General features: G+C 41.5%; 1 protein-coding gene across 18 annotated transcripts in view; it reads left to right on the top strand.

Moving 5' to 3' along the window:
- Positions 1 to 25,632, top strand: part of ACACA (acetyl-CoA carboxylase alpha) — a 307,755-nt gene that overhangs the window by 263,568 nt on the left and 18,555 nt on the right. For 16 of the 18 annotated variants that reach the window (XM_078373749.1, XM_035300747.3, XM_035300744.3 and 13 more), the window contains 5 exons: positions 2,759 to 2,855; positions 5,908 to 6,004; positions 7,189 to 7,324; positions 16,250 to 16,427; positions 18,287 to 18,399. In XM_078373749.1, coding sequence (XP_078229875.1) covers positions 2,759 to 2,855; positions 5,908 to 6,004; positions 7,189 to 7,324; positions 16,250 to 16,427; positions 18,287 to 18,399 — 621 coding nt within the window. Of the gene's footprint in view, positions 1 to 2,758; positions 2,856 to 5,907; positions 6,005 to 7,188; positions 7,325 to 16,249; positions 16,428 to 18,286; positions 18,400 to 21,864; positions 22,029 to 25,632 lie in introns of all 18 variants that reach the window. The other 2 variants (XR_013535729.1, XR_013535730.1) reach the window with 1 other exon arrangement.

Genomic DNA, 25,632 nt, shown 5'->3' with positions numbered 1-25,632 from the left:
GGCTGAGGCAGGAGAATTGCCTGAACCCAGGAGGTGGAGGTTGCGGTGAGCCGAGATTGCGCCATTGCACTCCAGCCTGGGTAACAAGAGCGAAACTCCATCTCAAAAAAAAAAAAAAAATAAACAAAATAAAAGTAGAAGAGATTGCAGAAGGTATTTTATTAAGTGTAAAAGTCATTGTGATTTTGCTGAAAGAGAAAGAGGTCTTCATAAGGAAGACTTAATAAACCTTTGTGGGTACCCACTGTAAGCCAGGTGGGACTATAAAGCACTTCCATATTCGTTATCTTCTTTGCAGTTACGACCTCTCATAGGTAAAGAGTGATAACTACCTTACCAAAATTAGAGAAGTCGAGTGATTGATATAAGGTCACATAGCTATTACATTGTTTTTCTACAATATCTACATTAGGCTTTCTATTGTATAAAAACTAAATAGCCTGAAAAAAAAATCACCATACTAATCTTTTCCCTACCATTTGTTTTTTTTTTTTCCTTTTCTTGAGATGGAGTTTCCTTCTTGTCCCCTAGGCTAGAGTGCAATGCATGATCTCAGTTCACTGCAAACTCCGCCTCCCCCTCCCCCTTCTTTTTGTACCATGATTATGATAAGAACTGAGCCTTATCATATTATCAGATCAGATTATGATACCATGAGCCTAAGATTACCTGTCAGTGTTTTTTTTGTTTTGTTTTGTTTTGATACGAGTGTCTATCTGTTGCCAGGCTGGAGTGCAGTGGTGCAATCTCGGCTCACTGCAACCTCTGCCTCCTGGGTTCAAGTGATTCTCCTGCCTCAGCCTCCAGAGTAGCTGGGACTACAGGCGTGCCACCACACCCAGCTAATTTTTATATTTTTTGAGAGATGGGGTTTCACCATGTTAGCCAGGATGGTCTTCATCTCTTGACCTCGTGATCCACCCACCTCGGCCTCCCAAAGTGCTGGGATTACAGGCATGAGCCACCACACCCAGCCACCTATCAGTCTTAAAATGCAGGACTTTACTGGGAATGAAATGAATCTCTTTAATTCTAGAATTTGGAATAAGACTCAGTGAGTGTTTTCCTGGGAAATATGGGGAGCCATCTTAGCCTGCTAAGTTCTGCATCAGAAGTGGGTAGGAGCTACTCTTTGGGGACTGTGAAGCACAACTGTAATAGTCAGTGACTCCTCCCACCCCTAGCAGGAGGGTTTTTAAAGAAGAAAACATTTCCATCTTGAAGTTAATTCTGTAGTTCCAAATGCCTGTTACTGAAGTAAGAATTAGAAAATGATCCAAGAATGTAAAGCTAAAATTCAGTATTCTGATGAACCTAGAAATTTGGTTTAGAACCTTCATCAAAATTTGAGCCCCTCTTTCATGGGTGAACAGAAGTATGTCTGTATAGGGGGGCGTTATCCTGGCCATTATTAATGAGAGCTACAGAATAAAAGGAAATTTGTGATAAACTAAGTTTTCTGTTTTTTGGATAATATTTTTTCATCATCTCCCTAGTAATTCATCCTGCTGTCTATGTGCAGCTAACACTCGCTCCCAAATCGAGTGACTTCAGATTTTAATTTAGTGGAAGCGTTAAAGAAAGCAGATGATTCCCAGTGATAAGTTAAAGTAGATATCTTCTAGGTGAAAAGTTAAAGTCATTTATTAGAGGAGATAGTGCTGTGATATTCTTCAAACTGACGCCCAACACGAGACCAGAATCTAAACGATCGGCTTTGGGCTCACGATGGAGAGATAATTTTGAAATGGATGATCACATTTTACACTGGGGCCATAGAGGCAAGGAATGTAGAACACAGTAATTACAAGTTTAGTCTTGATAAAACACTCTTCATCCTGTTTAAGTCAGCAGAGGTTAGCTTGCTCAGATCTCCACTTTTAATTGGTTTTGGACTTGGGTTTTTAGAGAGTGGAGGGCCATGTTCAAATTAGAAGAATCACTGAAAACCGTGAGCTGAGAGGGCAAACTATGAAACACTTATTTGCAGAAGCTTTTATGAGGCTTTGGTCAAACATTCATACCTGTGGAACAAAAGTTTTTTTCTGAAACTAACATGTTAAAAGTTTTGGGGCTTGCCAGTGAAGGAAATTCTATGTGCAAAGAAGATTAATGGCATTAAGTATGTGCATCTTAACTGTTGTATTTTTACTATCTGTCAAGAATATGTGACCCTTTTTTGTAGAAAGATTATATTTTATCAGATGTTTAATAAAGTAGATACATCTTGTTGCTTTCGTAGCACAGAAACTGAGTCCCTATTTTTCCCCTCCACATTTGGATCCTTATCTGATAATTAATACTTATTATTTGGCTGTTTTCAGCCTTTGGTTAAAAGAAAGTCAGTGGAATCAAACAAAATTGTAAGGCAAGTTTTAAAATAGAAATAGACATTTTGAAAATATCTTTAATGACTTGGCTGCCTTTTGAAAAATGTTTGTAGTGTCTTCAAAAAAGTCAAGTTATTTATTTAAAAGCATGCAAACTCTCTCTGCTAGCTGAACCTCATCGCTTAACAATAAATGATGTTTTTGCTGATAAATGATTCTTTTTATGCAGACTAGCAAATGAAATAGGAGATGATGTCTGAAGACAGATGAACATTCAGCTGCCTAATGCTTCCATCTATTATAATACAGTTGAAAACAACAAACTCCCCCCAAATAATCCCCCAAACCACCTTAAATTCGTCAGTTCCAGTACACTGTCAATGGATTGACGGTCCTTATTCTCTGTTTTCTTTCTTTCCCTTCTGTAGCCCAAAAAGGTCAATGGTTGAGTGGCTTTTTTGACTATGGATCTTTCTCAGAGATTATGCAGCCCTGGGCACAGACTGTGGTGGTTGGTAGAGCCAGGTAAGAGCTCTTTTGTTTTGGCGGCTCTTTTTCCTCCCGACTAAAAATAAAGGAAAGAGTCATGGCTATATGGCTATAGACCAATAATGTTCTCTTTGTCTGAACTTCCTAAGAACATTGGATTATAGCCATGACCAAGGCAGAATAACTAGAATGCTAGTTCTCAGTTGCCATTTTGTATGTCACTCAAATGATGCATTTCATCTGAAGGCAAATTTTGACAACATTTTCCTTTTTATAATGCTTCAAGAAACACTCTTTGGGAGCTCTAAAGCCGAACTACAATAGCCAGGGCCCACCAATGACTTTCCCTCTCCCTAAGACCATTTTCTTTCAGGAATAGGTGACAAGTGAATCAGAGACTCATCTGCTTTTATATGTAACTGAAGAGAAGTTCTTCATGGCACTGAGATTATTTAAGTAACAAATGTACTGTATTGGATTATAATCAGATTTGAATTGCCCCCTTCCCCCCCAAAAAAGGAGTGAGTAAAATAAGCTGGATAAGTTGCTAAGATACCTATATTTGTCAATTGGGAAATTGAAGTTTCTATTAAATTTGAATACCCACTCTAAGAAGTGCTTCACTCAACCTCAAGCTCTGCACAAAATAATCTGTAGCCCTAGCTATAACGAGCACCTGCCACAACTGATCTTAATCTACCTCTGCACTGCAGAGTCCTGCTGCTGAGGGACCGAATCTGGAGCTCACCTTCCTCTGGGGGCAATCAGTTTTCCTTATCTTGGTGAAAAGTGGCACCTGCTCAAGATTCTCAAACATGCCACATTGGGTTCAGATTTAGATTCTAGCCTTGAAAATAATTCTAGGCTCTGTGGTTCTCAGTACAGCAGGTCAGCACGCCTCAAGCTGCCTGTGACAAGGAGCCATCAGAGGGCAAATCCCATAGACAGGGTCTTCCTCTGTGACTCTGAATAGGATTCTGGACTGGAGTCAGCTCAGACTGAATGTCCCAGAGCCTACCTGTCCATTTTCTTTCAACTCTCAAGTCTTTTGTCTCACCCCAGGCTTCTTGGTCCCAGTGAGAAGTATTCTCTGTGCCTGGTAAAAGTCCTACTGGGGAGCTGGAAGTAGGAGATGCACTGGAGCGAGAACGCTGATACTCAGCACCTGTATCAGCTTGTTAGAGAGATTTCTCACAGCACGCTAAGACCAACTTTTTTGAGATTTCTCTCATCTATTCTGCTTCAGTTTTCCTGTCTGAAGAAAAATGACAGATTTTAAATCTCAGAAAGCCAAACATTTGTTAAGTTCTTTAAGAGCCTCCCATGGGAAATAAGAGAATAATACTTCACCCTTATGATTAGAAGAATAGGGATTGGTTTGCGACTAAGATCAGTCAAGCTTGGCTTTGGTTAGCTCTGCCATTGTGTATTGCAACACTCACTCTGACTTCCTCCTTTCTTTCCATCTGACAAGTTCTGGACTTCTTACTCCAAACACATACACATACTCACAAGTATATAAAACACAAATGGAGCTCTAGCTTCTTTCAAAAGCAATGGCATTTCGAGAAATAAATATAAATGTATTCTTCTGGGATTGTTACTGTAAGTGCTGCCAAAACTCATCTTTGGTATGTATGTTTGGAATATGTGTGCTATTGGCTGTAAATTGTCTTTTATTATTCCATGGCACCTTGTCCAGGGACACACTATAAAACAAGATGTAGCATCTTCATGTGCTAGCCTGATAAAATTTATATGAAGTATAATAGAAAACAGAAGTTGTTCTGAGCTGTTTTCAAGTTCAATAAATAACTGTAATACTCGGATAAAGATGTTCTTTATTAGGTCACATGGGCCCTAATATATAAGTTATAAGTTACCGATTTAGGGTGGCTTTTGCAATTACAAGTTTCCAGTTGGATTGTTAATCATTGTGAACAGAAATATTTCTAAACCCTCCTGTGTACCTCCTGCTCGTTGTCTTGTTGTCTAGAGGGCTTTTGATTCTGATTCAGTGCAGGCAAGTGACAAGGGGGTGGGTGGTCTCCACTCAGGCCCTTGTCAGGCCTCTTGTGATGACAGGAATCCATTTTCACTAGCCAATTTAACAACCAAAGGCCATCCTTCATGGAAAAGTTTGTTATGGAGATGCTGTGGGGAATGAAAGACTATAACCCATCCCAGCCCCAACCCCAAGGAATGCAACAGTGAGAATGAAGACTGAATCACATTTTCCAGGGTAAAGATTCACCCTATACTTTGTCTTGCTCTCTGATTTTTCCTAGAAAATCTTTTTGAGGACCGAATTGGGAGGTTATCATGGAGTATAGATGCAGAGGCTTTGAGCTCCTACACAGTTTTTAAAATTTACCTAGCTTTGAGATTAAATATATACTTCTAATATAGATTTCACCATGATTACTACTAAAAATTATCCTTGTCCCATTGCTCTTTTTCAATGAAGGAGAAAGTTAAGGTCTTGTTGATACACTTCCCTACTCTAGGCATGTGTTTTTCATCATCCTTATAACATGCCCACATACTCCCTATCCATATGCCCAATAGTATGACCTATTGTACCCTCAAAACTTATCTGGAACCACATTATTAATATTCCATAGAAAACTACAGCTCCATTTCAGCAAGATCAGCACTCATTAAAAGTTATTGCAAGTCTCAGATTCCTACTGCCTTTCAGACCATTTTCTACCATCTTCGCCAAGGAAATGCTTTAGAGTGAACTGAGAAATTTCATTTGGCAGCCACAGAGGTAGGGATATGTATATATGCTAGGCTGTTGAGTCTAAATGCAGAGGCTCCCCTAGAACAGCCCTTGGTTTGAATTTATCTTGTGTCAGGACATTTCAGAATAGGAGAGATTCTGAGTGTGGTTTCCCACCATATTTAGAGAGTAAATATCACATCTGTAGAGTGTCACATTTAACTCCTAGAAGAATCAGATTCCCCATGCTCTGTCTCTGTGTTTCTAGTTTCTTCCCCAATGTCTTGATGTGGGATTGGAAAACAAATGGCTAGCTATAATGCTGACATACATTGAGTTCTTACATGGCTCATTTTTTATCAGGCTAGGAGGAATACCTGTGGGAGTTGTTGCTGTAGAAACCCGAACAGTAGAACTAAGTATTCCAGCTGATCCAGCAAACCTGGATTCTGAAGCCAAGGTAAGTCACCTCAAGTATACTGTGAGCCTGTGCTTGGAGGGTTTTTCCCTTCGTAGTGCCTGTGGATATAGAAGGAGCATTGCAACCCATCAGTTTTAGAGGGAAGGGCATTAGCAGCCTTGAATGATTTTAGAACATCATGTGCTCACTTTAAGATGACTCTAGATGGACTAGAAGCTAAATTCTGCCTGAAAAATTAAATAAGTCTCTACAGTGGTCTTGTTGATGCTAGAAAACAGTATACTTTTGTTGGGGAGATGGTCTTACAGAAAGGCAGCTGAGATAATACTGGCTCTTTGGTCCCCAATTCTCTGAGTACACACGTGGAAGAGCTACAGCTAGACTTAATGGTGAAGTCTGCCCTAATGCCAACTGTGAACACCACAGCCCTTTGTTTTTCTGTTTTGTTTTGTTTTTGTTTTTGAGATATGGTCCATGGTTCAGGCTGGAGTGCAGTGGTGTGATTTTGGCTCACTACAGGTTTGACTTCCTGGGCTTAAGTGATCCTCCAGCCTCAGCCTTCTGAGTAGAACTACAGGTACACATCACCACACTTGGCTAAATTTTTTTTTTTTTTTAGAGACAAGGTCTCGCTATGTTGTTCTGGCTGGTCTCCCACTCTTGGACTCAAGGGATCCTTCCGCCTTGGCCTCCCAAGTGCTGGGATGAGCCACTGCGCCTGGCACCATTTTTTTTTAATGGATTATATTTTCACATCCTGACACCATTCAGAAAGTGAAGAATCGGGGAGGCCAGGGAGAAGGCTATTCAGCAGTGTGACATCAAGCATCTATTGATTAGCCACAGTACAGCAAAATGCTATACTAAGCATAAAAGTGAAAGGACTGGGAGACCTCGTACAGTTGACTTGCTTTAAGGAGTAGCATAATGGAGCCATTTAAAATTGCTTTTGAGAAACCTCAAACAAGGGTTCTTAAGACTACATTCTTCCCTTTTGACTAAAGAGTTGTTATAAGCAGAACTTAAAAAGAATAGTATTTGACAAGGTCAAAGATCCAAGATCCTTTCTTCTTTTTTACTCCAAACATGATCTTAATGAACAACGGTTTTTGTTGGTTCGATTTTTAGTTTTCAGTTTTAATAAGTAAAATCTTGTTCACCTCGAAGAGATTTCCACCTGGAGCTGTGTTGTTAATTTTGTCTTCTTTGACTTTTCCCAATAGATAATCCAGCAGGCTGGCCAGGTTTGGTTCCCAGACTCTGCATTTAAGACGTATCAGGCCATCAAGGACTTCAACCGGGAAGGGCTGCCTCTGATGGTCTTTGCCAACTGGAGAGGCTTCTCTGGTGGAATGAAAGGTGACTGGCCTGCCTGTGGGCTGGGGGAGCATCACTGATTCCTGGGCACTCTGCTGCAGAGGGAGGGTATAGACTCGGCAGTATCTGTGGGTTACCCTAACAGCCTAGGTTTTTTTGGGGATTCTGCCCTCTCCGAGATATCTTTTGAGTTACAACTTGAATGGAAAAAAGTACATTTTATAATTCCATACAAAATTTCAGAATAATCTACTAGTGTTATCAAGGTGACCTACTGCTATGGATTTACCTTTCACAGGTGGATACTGGACCATTCTGGTGGTCCTAGGGAAATAATTATTGTGACTCTGTCTCTCTTTTCTGGGCATATGCTTTGTTGGTGTTATTTCCTAATGTTCTTCAGTGACCAAGACAGATACTGAAGTTAGCATTTACTGGAAGAAAATGAACAAATTCAGCACCAAAGGCAGTTCTTTGTGGCAATTTGTGCTATGTCGTATTATTATCTAACAACAGCCCTGAGCCCGTGGCTCTAGCATATTAGACCATTAATATAAAGGCTCTACTTCATGCTATGGGAACTGCTAAGTAATTAGGCAGCCAGTATGACCATTTACAGAGAATCCTTAATGTGTAGAGCCACTGTGGACACTACAGGGAGAGCCAAAGGAAACACACTACCTCTTACAGTAGTGAAGCTCTCTCCCAAGACTAGAGGATTCATGGCCATGCTAGGCTAGAGACTACATACCTGGAGGGTATGAGAGTATACTAAGTATAAATTCCATCTGTTTTGGGGAGAATTTGGGGTTCTAAAGCAATAAGATAGGGCCAGGCTCTTTAAAGTAATAGGACAGGGTGGCTCACGCCTATAATCCCAGCACTTGGGAGACCGAGGCAGGCAGATCACATGAGGTCAGGAGTTTGAGACAAGCCTGGCCAACATGGTGAAAGCCCATCTCTACTAAAAACACAAAAATTAGCCAGGCGTGGTGGTGAGTGCCTTTAGTTCTAGCTACTTGGGAGGCTGAGGCAGGAGAATCACTTGAAGCTGGAAGGCAGAGATTGCAGTGAGCCAAGATCACGCCATTGCACCTTAGCCTGGGCAACAGAGTAAGACTTCGTCTGGAAAAAAAACAACAACAACAACAGTAGGAGGGAGAAGTTGAAACTCTTGGAGTAAACAGTGATTTGAAAATGCTGACTGGACACAGTGGCTCATGCCTGTAATCCTAGCACTTTGGGGGGCCAAGGTGGGTGGATCACAAGTTCAGGAGTTTAAGACCAGCCTGGTGAAGATGGTAAACCCTGTCTTTACTAAAAATACCAAAAAAGGAAAAAAAAAAAAAAAAAAAAAAAGCCGGGCACAGTGTCAGGTGCCTGTAATCTCAGCTACTTGGGAGGCTGAGGCAGGAGAATCTCTTTAATTCAGGCAGCAGAGGTTGTAGTGAGCCAAGATCGTGCCACTGCACTCCAGCCTGGGCGACAAAGTGAGACTGTCTCAATTTAAAAAAAAGAAAAGAAAATGCCTAGGATGGCCAGGCGTGGTGGCTCACACCTATAATCCCAGCACTTTGGGAGGCCACAGTGCGTGGATCACCTGAGGTCAGGAGTTGGAGACCAGCCTGTCCAACATAGTGAGACCCTGTCTACTAAAAATACAAAATTAGCCAGGCATGTGGTGCATGCCTGTAATCCCAGCTATTTGGGAGGCTAAGGCAGAGAATCACTTGAACCTGGGAGGCACCTGAGATTGTGCCTCCAATCTCAGCTAACTGCACTCCAGCCTGAGCAACACAACAAGACTCCATCTCAGAAAAAAAAAAAAGGAAAGAAAGAAAATGCCTCTCGATAGGGCACTTAAAAATAGCTTAGGACAGAAGCACCCCCAGCCTGTGAAGGAGGAAAAGCCTGTGGAAGCTACCAGATGGTCAGTTATGTGGTGAGAGGAATTTGAAATTTTTGCCGACAATTTTTCCTTACTTGGCTAGGAAGAGTCTGTATGGCCAGGCTTCCTTGGCAAAATGTAGACTAGGTTGATTGTGTGTGTGTGTGTGTGTGTGTGTGTACGTGTTTTTTGTTTTGTTTTTTTGGTTGAAAAGCTTACCTTTGCCTATATTTGCTGGAGAACTACCACATTTTACACTTTTCTTGGGGGAGACTTGGACTGTACATCCAAATTAATGATTGTTTACTTTTTTTAGATTATCAAGGTGAATTATTTTTTTACCAAGATAATAAATTAATGGAAATACCATGAGAAATTTAGAGTATATGGTTAAGTCAATCCTATACATTTTTATTGAGTTCTGTGGGTTAGGAACTATGCTAGACACTTGAGAGAACAAAAATAAGTCAAAATGAGTCAGAAACAGACTTTGCCTCACAGAGACAAGAAAAATGTCTTGAACAAAGTGATAAATCCATATGTCTAAACAAAATGCCCGGACGTTCAAAAGAAGATGGTAGTAGCATATCAAAGGGTTGCGGGGGGGTCTGAAACCCTCCATTCATATATATGGGGTTCATTCAGCATTAGATTTCACTTGATCCCAAATTCCTTGGCTCTAATATTTTTGTTAGACCTGGGAGACAATGCAATGCTATTACTCCTTACTTATCTCTTTGTGGGGACCCATTGAGAATGCACACTTCCTGACATTACTTTGGAGTGTCACCCTGGATATTTTATCCTAACTGCAGTTCAGAGTTCAAAAGTTCCAGTGTGCCACTTCTAGGAAAACCTTCAATTCTGCTACTTATTTTGGCGCAGGCCCAGATTGGCTGCTAGCCCTGTAACAATAAGAACAAAAATTAAGATTCATTGAGCTGTTTTCACCAGAAACTTGTGCTAACAGTTTTACATGTATTATCTTACATAATCATCACAAGCACCTCTGAGGGGTAGGTTATATTGTTATCCACATTTTACATAAATTAAGATTTATGTAAATTAGGTTAAGTAAATTTCCCAAGCTCGTTCAGCTAAAAAAAAATGGCAGAGTTGGGAGAGGAAGATGGATCCGTCTGACTCCCGGTAACACTGTTGGCTCATTTTAGAGCCTAAGACTAGAATCAGATCTACTAGTATATTCCTATTAACTGAATGTCAGGGTTCCTGAAAAGTTATTATCTACCTACTTCCCCTCTACTTTGGGGCTGTCCTTGGTTATTGTGAAAAGAAATTCAAGAGCTCAGAAAGGAGTTCATGTTTTATTGTGGTAAAATATATATAATATGTATCATTTTAATTATTTGTAAGTGTACAATTCAGTGGCATTGAACACATTCATGGTGTTGTGTAACTGTCACTGGTATCTACAGCCAAATATTTTCATCATCATCAATATAAACTCTATACCCCTTAAACAACAAGTACCCATTCCCTCTCCCTGCTGCCCTTGGTCTGAAATGAGTTATTGGCCTGATACAGACCAGGGCCAGTTCTGTCTTCTTAATTTTGGTGCTGATTTTATACCTTGCATAAGACAAATAAGCTTTGGGGAAGATAGAGATCCCTATGAAGGTAGGAGCGGGGAGAAACAGTGCCTTTCATATTGACATACAGATCAGGGTGTTTCCTACATATTATCTCATGTAAAGGGACCTAAACTGAGGGCCTCTTGTCATTCTTCACATCCCTTGGGGAGATGTTTGCAGTTTTGGTTTCAATACTGGCTGGGGATTATGCAGGGAGGGAAAATAAACAATTATGCCATCCCTCAGTGCACACAAACACACAGCCAGGAGCCGACTGCACTGTGGGTAAAATGACTCCAAAATTGTGTGTAATGAGTAGGAAAAGATTAGAGACAGCTCTTGCTATGCTGAAAATTGACATTAGTGGAGGGAAAAAAAAACTCTTTACTAGTCGGCCTAGGAGGTCTAATTCGAGCAGTAAAAATATAAATAAATAAATAAAAGCATGTCAAGATGGTATTGGTGCTTTTTTTCCAATGAGCTCTATCTGGCCGGAAGGCTATTCAGCATAATGCAAAATTAAATTATAAAAACTGGCTGAATATTTAGATGGAAGAGCCATTTGGAAGCAGTTTATTTAGACGAACCGGCAATGACCCACAACAGGGAGACATCAAGCGTGAAATTTACTAGAAATTAGCACCAGGGTCCCAGCCTCAGCATGAATAGCTTGATAGGATGCAAATCCCAGTGATATTAAGCTGCCTCACTGCTGGTACTACAGGGTCACTCTCAGTTGGCTTTTCATGTTATACTTATTATTTTTTCCTGGGACAGGTTATAAATAACAATAAAAAATTCATTGAAAACTTTAACTGGAATGAAAGTCTATTTTAAAGTCTCTGATTACTTGGATGTTGAAATACAGTGTCAGCTGGTCATAATGAACGAAGGAGAGACATTATATATGTGTAGCTTGTGTATGCCTAATGTTTACCTTCAGTTTCTAACAGATAATCTTGCTCAAGCCAATAAGATCTGTTTCATTTTCAAGAGTGTGGGACACTGTGGAAACACTCTGCCACCCTGTTCCCTTCTTTGGTACACGTGGCTGCCATGGTTTATCCATGTTTATAACAATAAAGTCCCTAGGCAGGGTTAGTGGGTGCTGAGAGCACACTGCAAAGGTTGTGTGATCACCATTCATGCAGATGTGCTTTGCCCAGCATGCTAGAAAACTCCAAGCTCCCACCTCTCCAGTGAGGAACCTATCAGTATTTTCCATTCCCCGTTGCATTTCTCAGGGCCTGAGAATTGACAGCATATGCATATGCTGTCTAACATTCTATGCTAGCTAAAATTCTCTAGACTGATTTCTAAACGAAACCCTGGGGATTGCCCCTCCCCTGCTGGTCTTGGCTGTGCTTTTGCTTTATCTCTTAAATATGAAGGGATTTTAGACAATTGTGTGTCAGATTGTTGCCAAGTGTTTCAACCTGCCTTTCAAAATATGTGGTTTGGGGCAGCTGCAATTCAGTCTGAGCGTGTTGATTACAGAGTTTATTTGTGTGTTTGTTTATATTTAATAGTCTGCTTTTTGGGTGTTTTGATGGTTGGGCTGTGGTTGTGTAGGTAGGTGTTCCAGGTGAGATGGAGACCATATATTAGTCCCAAATACGTCAGCTTTAACAAAGCCTGATGCCCCTTTCCTACTCACAGTCTTGGGGCCAAAAAATATTTGTTTGGCAGTGAGATCCTAGCCTCACACAAGCTGGTAGAATATCAGTATAGTTTTGAACATTTCTGAACATACAGGAAATCCAGCAACAGTTGGGAATATTCAGTCATGTATTCAAGTCTCTTTCTCATTTTATTTTACTCATCATATTAGATGTTGAAAAGCAGAGTACCTCAGCTTCATGCTGTCTCTCCTAGCAGTAAGAATGAAGTAGCAGAGGCCTCGCATAGTGGCTCACTTGTGTAATCCCAGCATGTTGGAAGGCCAAGGTGGGTGGATGGCTTGAGCTTAGCGAGACCAGTCTAGACGACATGGTGAAACCCCATCTCTACAAAAGATACAAAAATTAGCTGCACATGGTGGCACGTACCTGTAGTCTCAGCTCCTTGGGAGGCTGATGCAGGAGGATCGCTTGAACCTGGGAGGCAGAGGTTGCAGTGAGGTTGTGCCACTGCACTCCAGCCTGGGTGACAGAGCGAGACCATGGTGCCCCCCCACCTCAAAAAAAAAAAAAAGAATGAAGTAGTAGAATGTGGACATTAGACCCAACAAGATCTAGATTTGAGTCATATCTACCACTCTTATTTAACTAAGCTTCAGTTTACTCACCTATAACTTGGATATATGAGTAAGAGGATGCTCTGATGATTAAGTGATTTATATGTGTGTATACATAATCATGCTCTGTGGCACACAATAAGCTAGCCATGATGATGCCAAAAAGGAACCCACGTCCATTTCACAGAAGTAAACATTGCTCACATACACTCATCTTCATTCAGAACTGTTTGCATATATCATGAAATCTAGTATTTTTTAAAATAGATGAATGAAAATACATCTTAAATAAAGTCTCCCCTTCTTTTTGGGATCTCAATCTGGTAATTATAATACAGAGATAGATTTTGTTGTAGCTAAGTCTTTAACAAGAAGAAGTGAGTGAGAGGGCTGGAAACTTTGTCTTCACTTACCTCTAACTTTTTTTTTCTGTTTCAAGTAGAATGACTTTTTGTGCCGTCTTTTATTGCTTTATTTCCTCCTTTTATCTGTACCTTCCATTTCCTCTCTTTGCATGATATTGTTGAGGGACACTCTTTTCTGTTACTTGTTCTGAGACTGTACTCTTGGCAGCACTGAAAAATGTACTGCTAATTACACAATTATTTTATTATGTAGCACTGGTTGAAATATCCACTAAAGAATTAATTTAGTTAAAATAATTTGAACTGAGCAATTATTTTCATAACCACAGAATTAGCGTAAAGCGCTTAAAGTCCTTTATACCCTGCTCTTCATACAGCAGTTGTGTAATTAGCAGTAAATTTTTTTGGTCTTTGCTTTTCTCCCAAAGGAATAAATGTCTTCACTCTGATCATATACATGGAGTACACATTCCACATAGAGTAGGGAGTGTTTTCGGGGGAACTTGGAATTTCTGAAGTATTCACTGACACACCAGGTTGGGGCAGTGGAGCATGTGCCTTGCAGTGAACTGTGCTCACTGATGGTTTGTATATTAAGCCATTTTTACTTTGGAGAAGGTGGCAGTTTAATTTGCCAGCAACTACAATGAAAGCAATTTCTATTTGGTTTGCTCTTAACTTCCTGAAAAATGCTTCTTTGCCTTTGATTCCCAGAATTGATTTATTCCAAATTGAGATCCTCTCTTTGATAAGAAAGTTTGAACTCAGTTGAACCTGTTATTTGGTGTTTAGAAAGGATCTATTGTGGCTCCACTGAAGTACTCATTAAATATCTGGACTCATAAACCTAAAACTTTAGCAATGTTTAGACTTCAGTGAGCTGGGAAATGGGAAGTGCATAACAAGTTGGGAAATAAATAACTGATCCAGTTTTCCAGGGACTCACTTTATGTATACATCATGGGTCCTTTTCCTCAGGCTGCTCCTGGCTTCAGAGGGATTACAAAATGTACTTTTTTTTTTTTTTTTTTTTTAAGGCAGGATCTCAGTCTGTTACCCAAGCTGAAGTACAGCAGCATGATCACAGCTCACTGCAGGTCTCGGCCTCCTTGGCTCAACTGATCCTCCCACCTCAGCCTCCTGGGTTGCTAGGACTACGAGAATGTGCCACCATGCTTTCCTAATTCTTTTATTTTGGTAGAGATAGAGTCTCCTTCTGTTGGTCTTGAACTCCCGGTCTCAAGTGATCCTCCCACAGATCTCTGAGTACAGGTGTGAGCCGCCATGCCCAGCCTACAAAGCATACTCTTCAGCAAAATGAAGAAGTGGCTCCTTTCTTGTTTTTTGTCTATTTTGTTTTATGTTGTTTTTGAGACAGGGTCTTCTTCTGCCACCCAGGCTAGAGTGCAGTGGTGAGATTATCACTGCAGCCTCAACCTCTTGGGCACAAGTGATCCTCCCACCTCAGCCAAATAACTGAGACTGCAGGCATGCACCACCATGCCTGGCTAATTTTTTATTATTTGTAGAGATGGGGTCTTACTATGGTGCCCTGATTGGGTCTCTTCTCATGTGGCTGTGTGGTATTTCCTAAGTATTTTTACAAGTTTTCTTGGCTGGGTGTGATGGCTCACGCCTGTAATCCCAGCACTTTTGGAGGCCAGGGCAGACAGATCACGAGGTCAAGAGATTGAGAGCTTCCTGGCCAACAGGATAAAATCCTGTCTCTACTAAAAATACAAAAATTAGCTGGACATGGTGGTGTGCGCCTGTAGTCCCAGCTACTCAGGAGGCTGAGGCAGGAGAATCACTTGAACCCAGGAGGCGGAGGTTGCAGTGAGCTGAGATTGTGTCACTGCACTCCAGCCTAGCAACAGAGCGAGACTCCGTCTCAAAAAAAAAAAAAAATTCTCATTGATACCTTATAAAAATGCAACTGTTAAAGAATGTTTTTCTTTCTTATAGCCTTTCCAGAGTATCTTAATTCATTTATTCAACATTCTTTCATTCAGCAGATATTTGTTGACCACTAACTATATTCAGGCAATGGGCTGGACTATTGGGATACCAAGATGAAAACAGTTTTTGAAGATAAAATTTTTAAAGGATCAGTTTCTGTCAGCTGCACATTTGAAGAGCTCATCCTATGCTAAGCATCATGAGACGAACTAAAAAGAGCTAGAATAGTTCCTTCCTTCAGAAAACTTAATGTAGTGGGAGAGCACATATTGACATGAAAAATACTCAACATTTGTAGAGCAACTGTGAATTAATGTGGTGAAACCTGAGCACAGAAATTTAGGGAAGATATAAAATGGAAATGCAACCTGGAAGACTTACACACTGTGTCTTGTGAAAGACAGTGCATCTCTCTGTTGCTGTCTTGTGCTTTCGAAGATCCTCTAGAGTCTTTTTTTTTTTTTTTGAGACAGAGTTTTGCTGTTGTTACCCAGACTGGAGTGCAATGGCACAATCTCGGCTCACCGCAACCTCCACCTTCTGGGTTCAAGCAATTCTCCTGCCTCAGCCTCCCGAGTAGCTGGGACTACAGGTGCACACCACCATGCCCAGCTAATTTTTGTATTTTTAGTAGAGACGGGGTTTCACCTCGTTGATCAGGATGGTCTCGATCTCTTGACCTCATGATCCACCTGCCTCGGCCTCCCAAAGTGCTGGGATTATAGGCGTGAGCCACCGCGCCCGGCCTCCTCTAGAGTCTTGAATGGGATACAGGTCCATACGATATTCCCTTTAGTCTTCAGGTTAACCAAACAGTAGGCATAGTATAAGGAGGCTACCCATAGCCAGAGGTCTTGAACAGTGTTTGAAAGTACTGCTTTGAGGAAGAGGAATTTCATGATTTCTAATTTGTCTCATCCTCCATAGATATGTATGATCAAGTGCTGAAGTTTGGTGCTTACATTGTGGACAGCTTGAGGGAGTGCTCCCAGCCTGTGCTGGTTTACATTCCTCCCCAGGCTGAACTGCGGGGTGGCTCCTGGGTCGTGATTGACTCCACCATCAACCCACGGCACATGGAGATGTATGCCGACCGAGAAAGCAGGTAACATGACTTCCGTATTTCCTTTCACTGCCTTTAGGGACCCTATAGCTGTTGGTTTCCTCCTGGAGAACATTACAGCCATGGCAACTTTATTTGAATCTTTCCCTTCCCAAAGGGCTCCAAGTTCAGAAGAATAGGCTTTCTAAATAGTATCTGCTGGCAATGAGAATGAAACCAGGCTGGAGTAGCCTCTCAGTGTAATCCCCGTTTTTTTTTTTACCATGAAGTCTTCTCTTCCAGGTAACCCCAAACTCAGAGATATTCTCTCCTCCTATTTGCTGTTCAGATGTGCCTGTTCACTATCTCTTCCTTAAGTATGGCATAGGGAGCTTAAAGTGAGTTGCAGTAGAAGGACTGAGTTGTTAGTCTGGAGTTCCAGAGTTTTAACCCAGCTCCGCGACTGACCATGAGAAACTTGGAGCAGTCCTTACGATCCCTTTGCTGTTTCTTGTCTATGGAATGAGATGGATGACCATTGAGGTGTACTATAGCACCCACATTCTGTGATTCCAAACCAAAGCTTCTTCCTTCCATTAGAGTCCAGGTCCTCACTCTGGCATTTTAGGAAGCTGAAGACCATGGTGTTTTTAGCACCTTAAAAAACTGTAAGGGAGAACCTCAGGCTTGTTGGGAGGTGGTACCTGAAACTACATAAATAAAGCAGATCTAATCTGGCATCCTTTCATAGTCTGTTCTCAGCTCTTTCCTAAGCAGTTAACTTCAAAACGTATTTCTTTGACATTTTCCTAGCAAATTCCTACCTCCAATCATTTTAGTGAACCACTTGCTTCTCTCTTGTCCCCCAAAATTCAGCCTTCTATGTCAAAGGCTGCTTAGGAGAGTCCAGTAGTCTCACTGTCAAATCTCTAGGCTAACGGGTTTATTATTTACATTCTGTACTTAGGGGTTTATGATTTTTAAGTCCTAAACTCATCTGATACCAGATCAGAGACAATTCCTCTACAGACTTTGGAATCAGACTGTGTGGTTTCAAATCCAGTCCTGCCACGTGTTATATCTGGATGAGTCTCATAACTTCCCGTGCTGTAGTTTTCTCATCTGTAAAATGGGAGTAATAACAGAATCTTACTACATAGTAGATGTAGACTGAGTATAGGATTGTTGTAAGCATTTATATGTAAGTAATTAGAATAGTGCCATGTACATAGTAAACATTAACTATACATTTTTTAAACTAGAAAATTTGTGGGTTTTTTAAAAGATGTTTTAAGGCAAAGTTTCTGGGGATTGAATATCATTAGTATGCAATAGAAGTAACCCTGAGACCTTTGACTCTGCTCATTTCCATAGCACTGGACAGAAGGTTTTACCTCCTACTTGGCCTGGCTTAGTGTGTCTCATCAGTGTCCTACAAGCAGACTGACAGCTGTGGTATAGGGGAGGGGAAGAGAGAGAGAGAGAGAAAGAGGAGGAGAGAGTAGGAGAGAGGAGAAGAGAAGAGAAGAGGGCATTGCCCTTCTTCATCGTACAGTCTAAGTGATGGAGGTGGTTCCCCTGTCACTGTGCCTACAGCATTTTTTCCCTGGAAAATAATGTGATTCCTGTTACTCTTATCAGCTGTAGGTGGTGGAATCTGTATTCTTCACCCTTTGAGATGGAAGTCGACTGGTGTGGTAATGAGAATTCTTTTAATTGCTTTTTGCCAGGCCTTTCTCATACCTCACTTAGACATTTCTCTGGTGCCTACTATTCTCCCTGGGGAGATGTCTGTTAACCATAGGTAGGCAAACCATAATGAAGCTATTTCCTGGTCCACAAATTGTAACTGGCCTAATTCTGTTGTCTCCTTTCTTTAAAGTGCTTCTATTTCTGTTTTGTTTTCTTTCTCTCTGATCCAGGGGATCTGTTCTGGAGCCAGAAGGGACAGTAGAAATCAAATTCCGCAGAAAGGATCTGGTGAAAACCATGCGTCGGGTGGACCCAGTCTACATCCACTTGGCTGAGCGATTGGGTATGTCTGCTTGTCCTCCTGGCAAATCAATGAGCCATTCAGCTGATTTGTAATGAGTGCATTCATAGGCCAGGGGAGGAGGCACTGAAGCATTTGATCAAATTCATGATAATCTTTATTTACTGTCCTCTATATGGTAAGAACCCTGGTAGAATGAAGTAGTGTGTATAATAGGGAAAGTGAACCCTAAAAAAAAGCAAAAGTCACCTGATTTTTTTTTCTAATACTTCCTTAGAGTACAAAAAGCCCGTCTTTCTAAGATGTCCAGCGAGAGTTTATGCTGGGGACAGGCCTCACCAGACAGAGAATATGCTAGACTTAAATATGGACTGTTTCTGCTTGTTTCTTTGGACAGCTCACTTCATTTCTGAGAGATGGGATAGAAAAGCAGGAATCTTTACCCAGGCGGTGTTCCGGGGTCATCATGAGCTAGAGAAATAGAAGTAAAGATTGCACACTGTGTGCTTCTAAACAGTAGCTGCGCCAGGAATAGCTCTGAGAGCAGGCGTGCTTAATGCTTCCAGCCATTACTCTGTTGCTCATTTGTTTTCAGAGCTTTTGGAAGGCATTTGCCATTTGAACATAGGACTAAACCATGGGAGTCCTGTGTTGAGTCCAGAGTCTAAATGAGTTTCAGATTCTTCTAAAACAATGATTTTCTGCCCAGGTCTCCCATTGAGCCCCTTGCTATGTTAGTAAAGATAACTGCTCGAGGTTCTTTTGTCAGTTGGTTTTGCTTGTTTTTGTTTCTTCTAAAGGAACAGAGATTGCGTTTAAAAGGTAGTGAAACTCAGTGAATGGAAGGAGTAAAGAAGAGAGATGCTAGCTCATGTATGTTCCAAATAATAATTTAATTAATAAGGTATCATTTGTGGACTGTATTCCCACCATCCAGAGACAGAAAAATCCCGTTTGCCTACACTGTGGAGACTGTACATCCAGGCATTTGGAGTCCTGAGTCAGGTTGCCTGCCAAACATGGTGACTTGGGTTACAATCAACCCTGTTTGTGTCCCATTGTTTGCTATTGGGTAAGAGCCACCAATAACTCTAACTCACCACAGTCTGATCCTTTTATGGGGAATGCACACATACGAGAAATGGGCAAAGTTGTTTCTAAAATCTATTGCGGCCCGGAATTGTTGAGGTGATTTTTTTCTCTTTTGTTTCCAAACAGGATAATTACTTCTGACCAACCCCATACACTTTAATTAAAGTAACTGCAGCTCAAGAGCAAGTTACTTACAACTGTACATAGAGAGAGCTCTAAAAGCTTCAGCCACTGATAAGCATCTCACTTAGATGGGTAATAATTGCTCCCTGCATCCAGCGATTGTTGCTGCTGTTTTTTTTTCCACTAATTCCATACAAAGGCAGCAATGCTGCAATTGCAGGACACAGCAAATTGCATAATTTTCCTTTTTCTTTTTTTCCTTTTTTTCTTTCTTTTTCTTTTCCTTTCTTTTTTTTTTTTCTTTTTGCTGGTTTTCTTTCTGGCCAATTTAAAATTTGTCAAAGTCGGTCTTCTTCTGGATCACTGCCCTTTGATATTTCGCGCACTCCATTTGCCACAAACAAGCCGCAGGGCCGCAGTTCATGCTGACTCTAGCAGAAGCAGAGAGAGCTCCATTTATCTTACACTGCCTGCTGAATTCCTACTCATTAACTGGGGGTTCACTGCCTCTTTTTAACCCCCCAATGGCTGTTATCATCCCTTCAGAGTAACTGGGTGGTAGGGAGAGGGATCCTCTCTCTGTTTGCAGAAGGGCTGGAGGGTGAGAGGTGTGGGGATGAAGCCTCTTTCTCTTCAAGGGAAGTGATGTGGCTCCCACCTTCACCCAGCACCTTTTAACTTTTGAAGCACATGAAGGGGAGAGAGGGAGGAGACTCCCAAGTGATAGCCGTTTAATCATTTGTTACAAATCATCTCATTATCAATTTCCTATCCACATTGGAGAAAACCATATTTATTTAACCTTGACCAAAATGGCACTTGAAAAAGGACCCATAGTCTGCTAAATGTGAAGCAGGCGCTGGCCTAGGGCAGCTAGGGAAGACGAGCAGTGGACTGGGAATAAGAATAACTAAGTACGAGTCTTGTCAATTATTTAACTTCTCCGAACAGCAGGTTTTTCCAGCCATAAAGTAGAGATCACACCTTTACCTAGCTAATAAGAGGAGCAGATGAGTATGCATTTACTTCGCTGCATCATTATCTTTTCATCTTAATCATTAGAAAAAGCACATGTTGCCAGGCATGATGTTGGGAGCCTGTGATCTCAGCTACTCAGGAGGCTGAGGCAGGAGAATTGCTGAAGCCAGGGAGGTGGAGGTCGCAGTGAGCTGAGATCACACCAGTGCACTCCAGCCTGGGCTATAGAGCGAGACTCCATCTCAAAAAGAAAAAGAAAAAACAGATGGCCATGTGTGGTATCCAGCATTCTCTGTGGCTCAATCCCACATATGGAAATATGAAAGAAACAGAAGTAGTAGCCGTATCTCTCAGGGAAATCATACACAGGCAGATGCATCTGCGACAAAACAGGTCAGCCTGGATATAATAGGACATACTATCAACCCAGTTCCTTTAGGGTTCACAATGGTTCTGGCTCCTTCAGCAATGCCTAGAATCCAACTACCAAGATTCTTTGTCACAAAGTGGGTGAAAATGATCTCATTTTTCAGATTGGGAAATTGAGGCCAAAAAGTTAATCATCTAATGTACAAAATAAATGTACATCAGAGCCCAGATCGGAATTCTCATTATTTGTGTTCTCCTTTTCTTGGGATTTCTACAGATTTTTCCTCAGCTGAATACTGAGCCTGAACTAAATTAAACAAGGATTCTTTCCTTTTGTAATCTAAAGCCAATTCCACAGAGAAAATCTGATTTAGGAGAAAGCCTATAGGAGTGGATGTTATCTTGTGTCCCCGTTCTCTCCCCAAATCGGCCTCTTTACTGGGGAGCGCGCTCACAGATCACTTAGACAAACCAGTGCACCACTGATTAACTGTGTTCAAAAACATAATTACTATTTATTCTCTAAGAACGTGTAATTTAACTTCTGAGCAGCTAACTTCATCTCTTCCAGAATTTTTATTGTTTTAAATGGACTTTTGTCATCTTACATGGTTAGTTTGGGTGGAAAGATAGTGAATTACTAGTTTGCAGGTCTGTGATTATAACAGAGAATATGTAATTAGTGCCTATACTGATTCCTAATCGAAGTAAGGGAAGAATTGCCTCAGAAAGAAAAGTGAACAAAGCCCAGGCCCTAGAGTGTTGCATTGCTGAACCAGTTCTGACCCTGATTCCCAGAACCACGGCTTGGTAGATTCGTTATAAGGAGAATTACTTCCTACCATTTTGGTTGCCTTAAGGAAATTAAATTTCTTCTCTGGAAATAGAGCCACAGCCCTCCCAGGTCTTTTTGTCTCTCTCTGACATCCTTCTACTGCCTCACAGGGCCAGGAGCAGGGAGAGTGGCTGTGGAGCGGGACGGCCTTGCTAGCCTGGCCTCTTGAGTGCTGTGACCTGAGGTCCTCTCCTGGATCCTTACCCTCCTCTTGTGTTCAGAGAGAAATGACAAATCAATTTAGATGGAGAGAGAACTGTCCAGCCAAGCAATTGTAAGTTCCCCACTGTCCCTCTCTCTCAGTACGAAGAGCAAGCACCTGGGCAAAGGAGCCACTTTGGGGAACTTGTTCTTGGTTGTAGCCCCATTCCCAGGCAGCTGGGCAGCCTGCCACACAGCACCACACTGCGCCCACACAGAACATGCCCTGACTGCCACAGGGAGCGGCAGCATGGACTGAGCACTGCTGCTGGCCCTGGCCTGGTGCTTTGCGCTCAAGGTTGCCCCGGGTGCAGATTTGGAACATTGTGGTGGTGGGTGAGGTCTGTAAAAATCTTCAGGAAAGCCTTCCTCCAAAGCCTTTAGCAGCCAGAATGACAGGAAAAGGAATGTTCCCTGGGCTAAGGGGACTTAAGGGTTAAGCTGCCTTTCTGGTAGAGGTGATCAAAGTATTTGAGTTGTGTTTTTCCAACTGTTGTGTCCATCTTTGAGAGGCTGAAAGCTGAAAAGAGCCAGAGTTGATTGAGGCAAAAGTGTGTCTTTGCCTAGAAAGTTAAAAGTAGGAAAGAAAGAAGTTCCAATATGCATGCCTTAGTGAATGGCCTTTTGCCTCTCACCTGTTGAACTTGGAGTGTCCTTGCTGGCACTGTGGCCACTGTGTCCTCTGTGGTAAGGAGGCTGATGAGAAATAACACGAGGCTTTCTATCACGGAGGTAGATATGGGATCTTGCCTCCTCTCTTACGTTAGCAGTAGCTGAAAACCTACCCCTTACACTGATTCAGAAGCTATTTGGCTTGGTGTAATTTAGTGCAATAGTGACAACATTTTCTGAGAAGAGAAAGGGGTCATTTTAGTTTGATCCTTTTATCTGATTGTATTTATAAAAGCACCTGGGCTTGCCTCCTCCAAGGAAGCAGTGATTCATAATTATGTTTGGCCAGAGGGACCTGGCAGGCGTTTAACTAGAGGGAACCCAAGAGAAAGCTGTCATCAGAATGTGTCCTGGTCCCAAACGACCAGATCCCAGTATGCTGACCTGCCAGACATAGGGAGGGAAAATTAGGGAAGGGGAATAATGAAGACTGCATTATTCTACCAGAAGAATTCAGAGAATCTTATGCTATTTCCTGATTTTTTATGTGGATATGCCTGCATGGAAACACAGAGAGGGACAAGGCTGAAGGGGCAGCACTATTTTTTTTATTCCTATTTAGAAATCTCTGGATTTACTATTAATATAAAGATTTTTAAAAATATGAACAGTAGAGCACTAACACTATTGCAAGGAGCTTTAGGGTTAAATATCCCCTGAGAGGATGGCTGTTAAAATCAATATGCAAATGTGGGTATATTTAGATAGGTATGGCCCCCTTTGAAGAAAAGCAGATATATGAAAATGGGATTTACAAAAAAAAAAAACTAGATACATTGGGAGAAATTATTCCCATTACAAAAGGATTATTTGCCTTACCAAAGGATTCACTGCAGGGTTCCTCATAAAATAGCTCCCTTAAGGCATTTAAAACAGGATCTGATTTACGCAGTTTTTCAAGAATGCTTTTGTGTAAAGAAAGACACACCTGTTATGGATATAGAAATAGTTTTGCAGGATTTTTTTTTTTACCCTATCTTACTATCTTTATAGAAAAATTTCTTTCAACATAGAAAATGTGATTACATAGATCTTTTAAACAGCTACTTGTGTTTGTACTTCTGAATCTTAATAAGATTCCAGTCTTTTTTATGCTGATTTTTCAGAAAGTCTCAAGGTTGAGGGATGGGAGTATGTTTTAATATCTGAGATGTTCAGGAGCTTTCTGGGGAGGGTGGTCTAGTTCTTATCTCTAGCATCATAAGTATTGAACCAATCAAAGCAAATTGCTTTCTTAAGAAAAGGAAGAAGGGCCCATCAAAGTTAAAATTGGATTTAAATTTACATAGCCTTCTTAGTATAACTTATTTTTGAGATGGAGTCTCGCACTGTCGCAGTGCAGTGGCGTGCTCTCAGCTCACTGCAACCTCTGCCTCCTGGGTTCAAGTGATTCTCCTGCCTCAGCCTCCCAAGTAGCTGGGATTACAGGTGCCCAACACCAAGTATAACTTTTTTAAAAGTTGAGAATGTTTTTAAAAACACTTTAATATCACATTCTTTCATAAAACATTTCCCCTGTATGCCAGATGAGGATTGTTGTTACATAAATGAGGAACTCAGCTCAGAAAAGGAAAAAGATTTCAACAGGGTCACCTAGGGCCTTTGGCTGAGCAGAGAATTTTTAGTCTACCCGTCTGATATTTATTCTGAGCTTTGAAGATGTCACCTCCCCCAAATCCTACTCCAATCATGTAGTTTGTTCATACACAAGTTAGGGCTGGCCTTCTCCTGGCCTGCTTAAGTGTCATGGCTGGGCAAAAAATGCCTCCTGCTGCAGCAATCATTTGTTTCCTTTGGGAGTTTCTCTTCAGCTTTTTCTTTTTTCTGTCAGACACTGATTCTCACTCTGTCAGCCGGTCTGCAGTGCAGTGGCATGATCATAGCTCTCTATATCCTCAACCTGCCAGGCTCAAGCAGTTCTCCCACCTCAGCCTCCTGAGTAGCTGGGACTACAGGCATGCGCCACCACCCTCAGCTAATTTGTAAATATTTGTAGAGTTAAAAATCTCTCTGTGTTGCCTGGGCTGGTCTGAAACTCCTGGTGTCAAGCAGTCCTTCCTGCCTCAGCCTCTCAAAGTGCTGGCTTTATAGGCACAACCCACCATGCCCAGCCTTTCTTCACTTTTGATCCCATGGAGGAGAAATGTGACTTTTCATGGTATCCTGGCCCCAGGGAACATCTGATAGGCCACCATGCTGCAGACACTTTCAAGTCAATTTGAACTGTTTTGTTTAAGGAGCATGGGCTTATAAACCAGATTACCTAGTCCAAAATCACAACTCCACAATTTCCTAGCTTTGGCCATGGGCGAGTTATCTTTTTTGTGCCTCAGTTTCTTCATCTGATCTTTTAGTATTGTGGTAGGATTAACTGAGATGAAAAGTACTTAAACAGTGCCAGTGCATAATAAGATCTCAATATTGTCAGCTCTTCTTGTTTGATCAGTGACATTTCCTCTCTGTTTAACTCTTTAAAATTTTTAATTACAAGATTGCATTCTTAGGATTTCATGGGGACTTTTTTTTTAAGAGACAAGGTCTCCCTCTTTCACCTACACCAAGCTCGTCCAACCTGTGGTCTGCAGGCTGCATGTGGCCCAACACAAATTTGTAAACTTTCTTAAAACATTATGAGATATTTTTGCAATTTTTTTTCCAGCTCATCAGCTATCATTGGCATTAGTGCATGTTATGTGTGGCCCAAGATAATTCTTCTTCTAATGTGGCCCAAGGAAGCCAAAAGATTGGACACTCTTGGCCAGGCGTGGTAGCTCATGCCTGTAATCCCAGCACTTTGGGAGGCCAAGGCGGGCAGATCACAAGGTCAGGAGATCGAGACTATCCTGGCCAACACGGTAAAACTCCGTCTCTACTAAAATACAAAAAACTAGCTGGGCGTGGTGGTGCACGCCTGTAGTCCCAGCTACTCAGGAGACTGAGGCAGGAGAATCATTTGAACCTGGGAGGAAGAGGTTGCAATGACCCAAGATTGTGCCATTGCACTC

The sequence above is a fragment of the Callithrix jacchus genome, chromosome 5, assembly GCF_049354715.1.
Source record: "Callithrix jacchus isolate 240 chromosome 5, calJac240_pri, whole genome shotgun sequence".
In the NCBI taxonomy this organism is placed as follows: Eukaryota; Metazoa; Chordata; class Mammalia; order Primates; family Cebidae; genus Callithrix; species Callithrix jacchus.
Note: the sequence above shows the minus strand (reverse complement) of the source record. Positions and strands in the feature narration are given on the sequence as shown.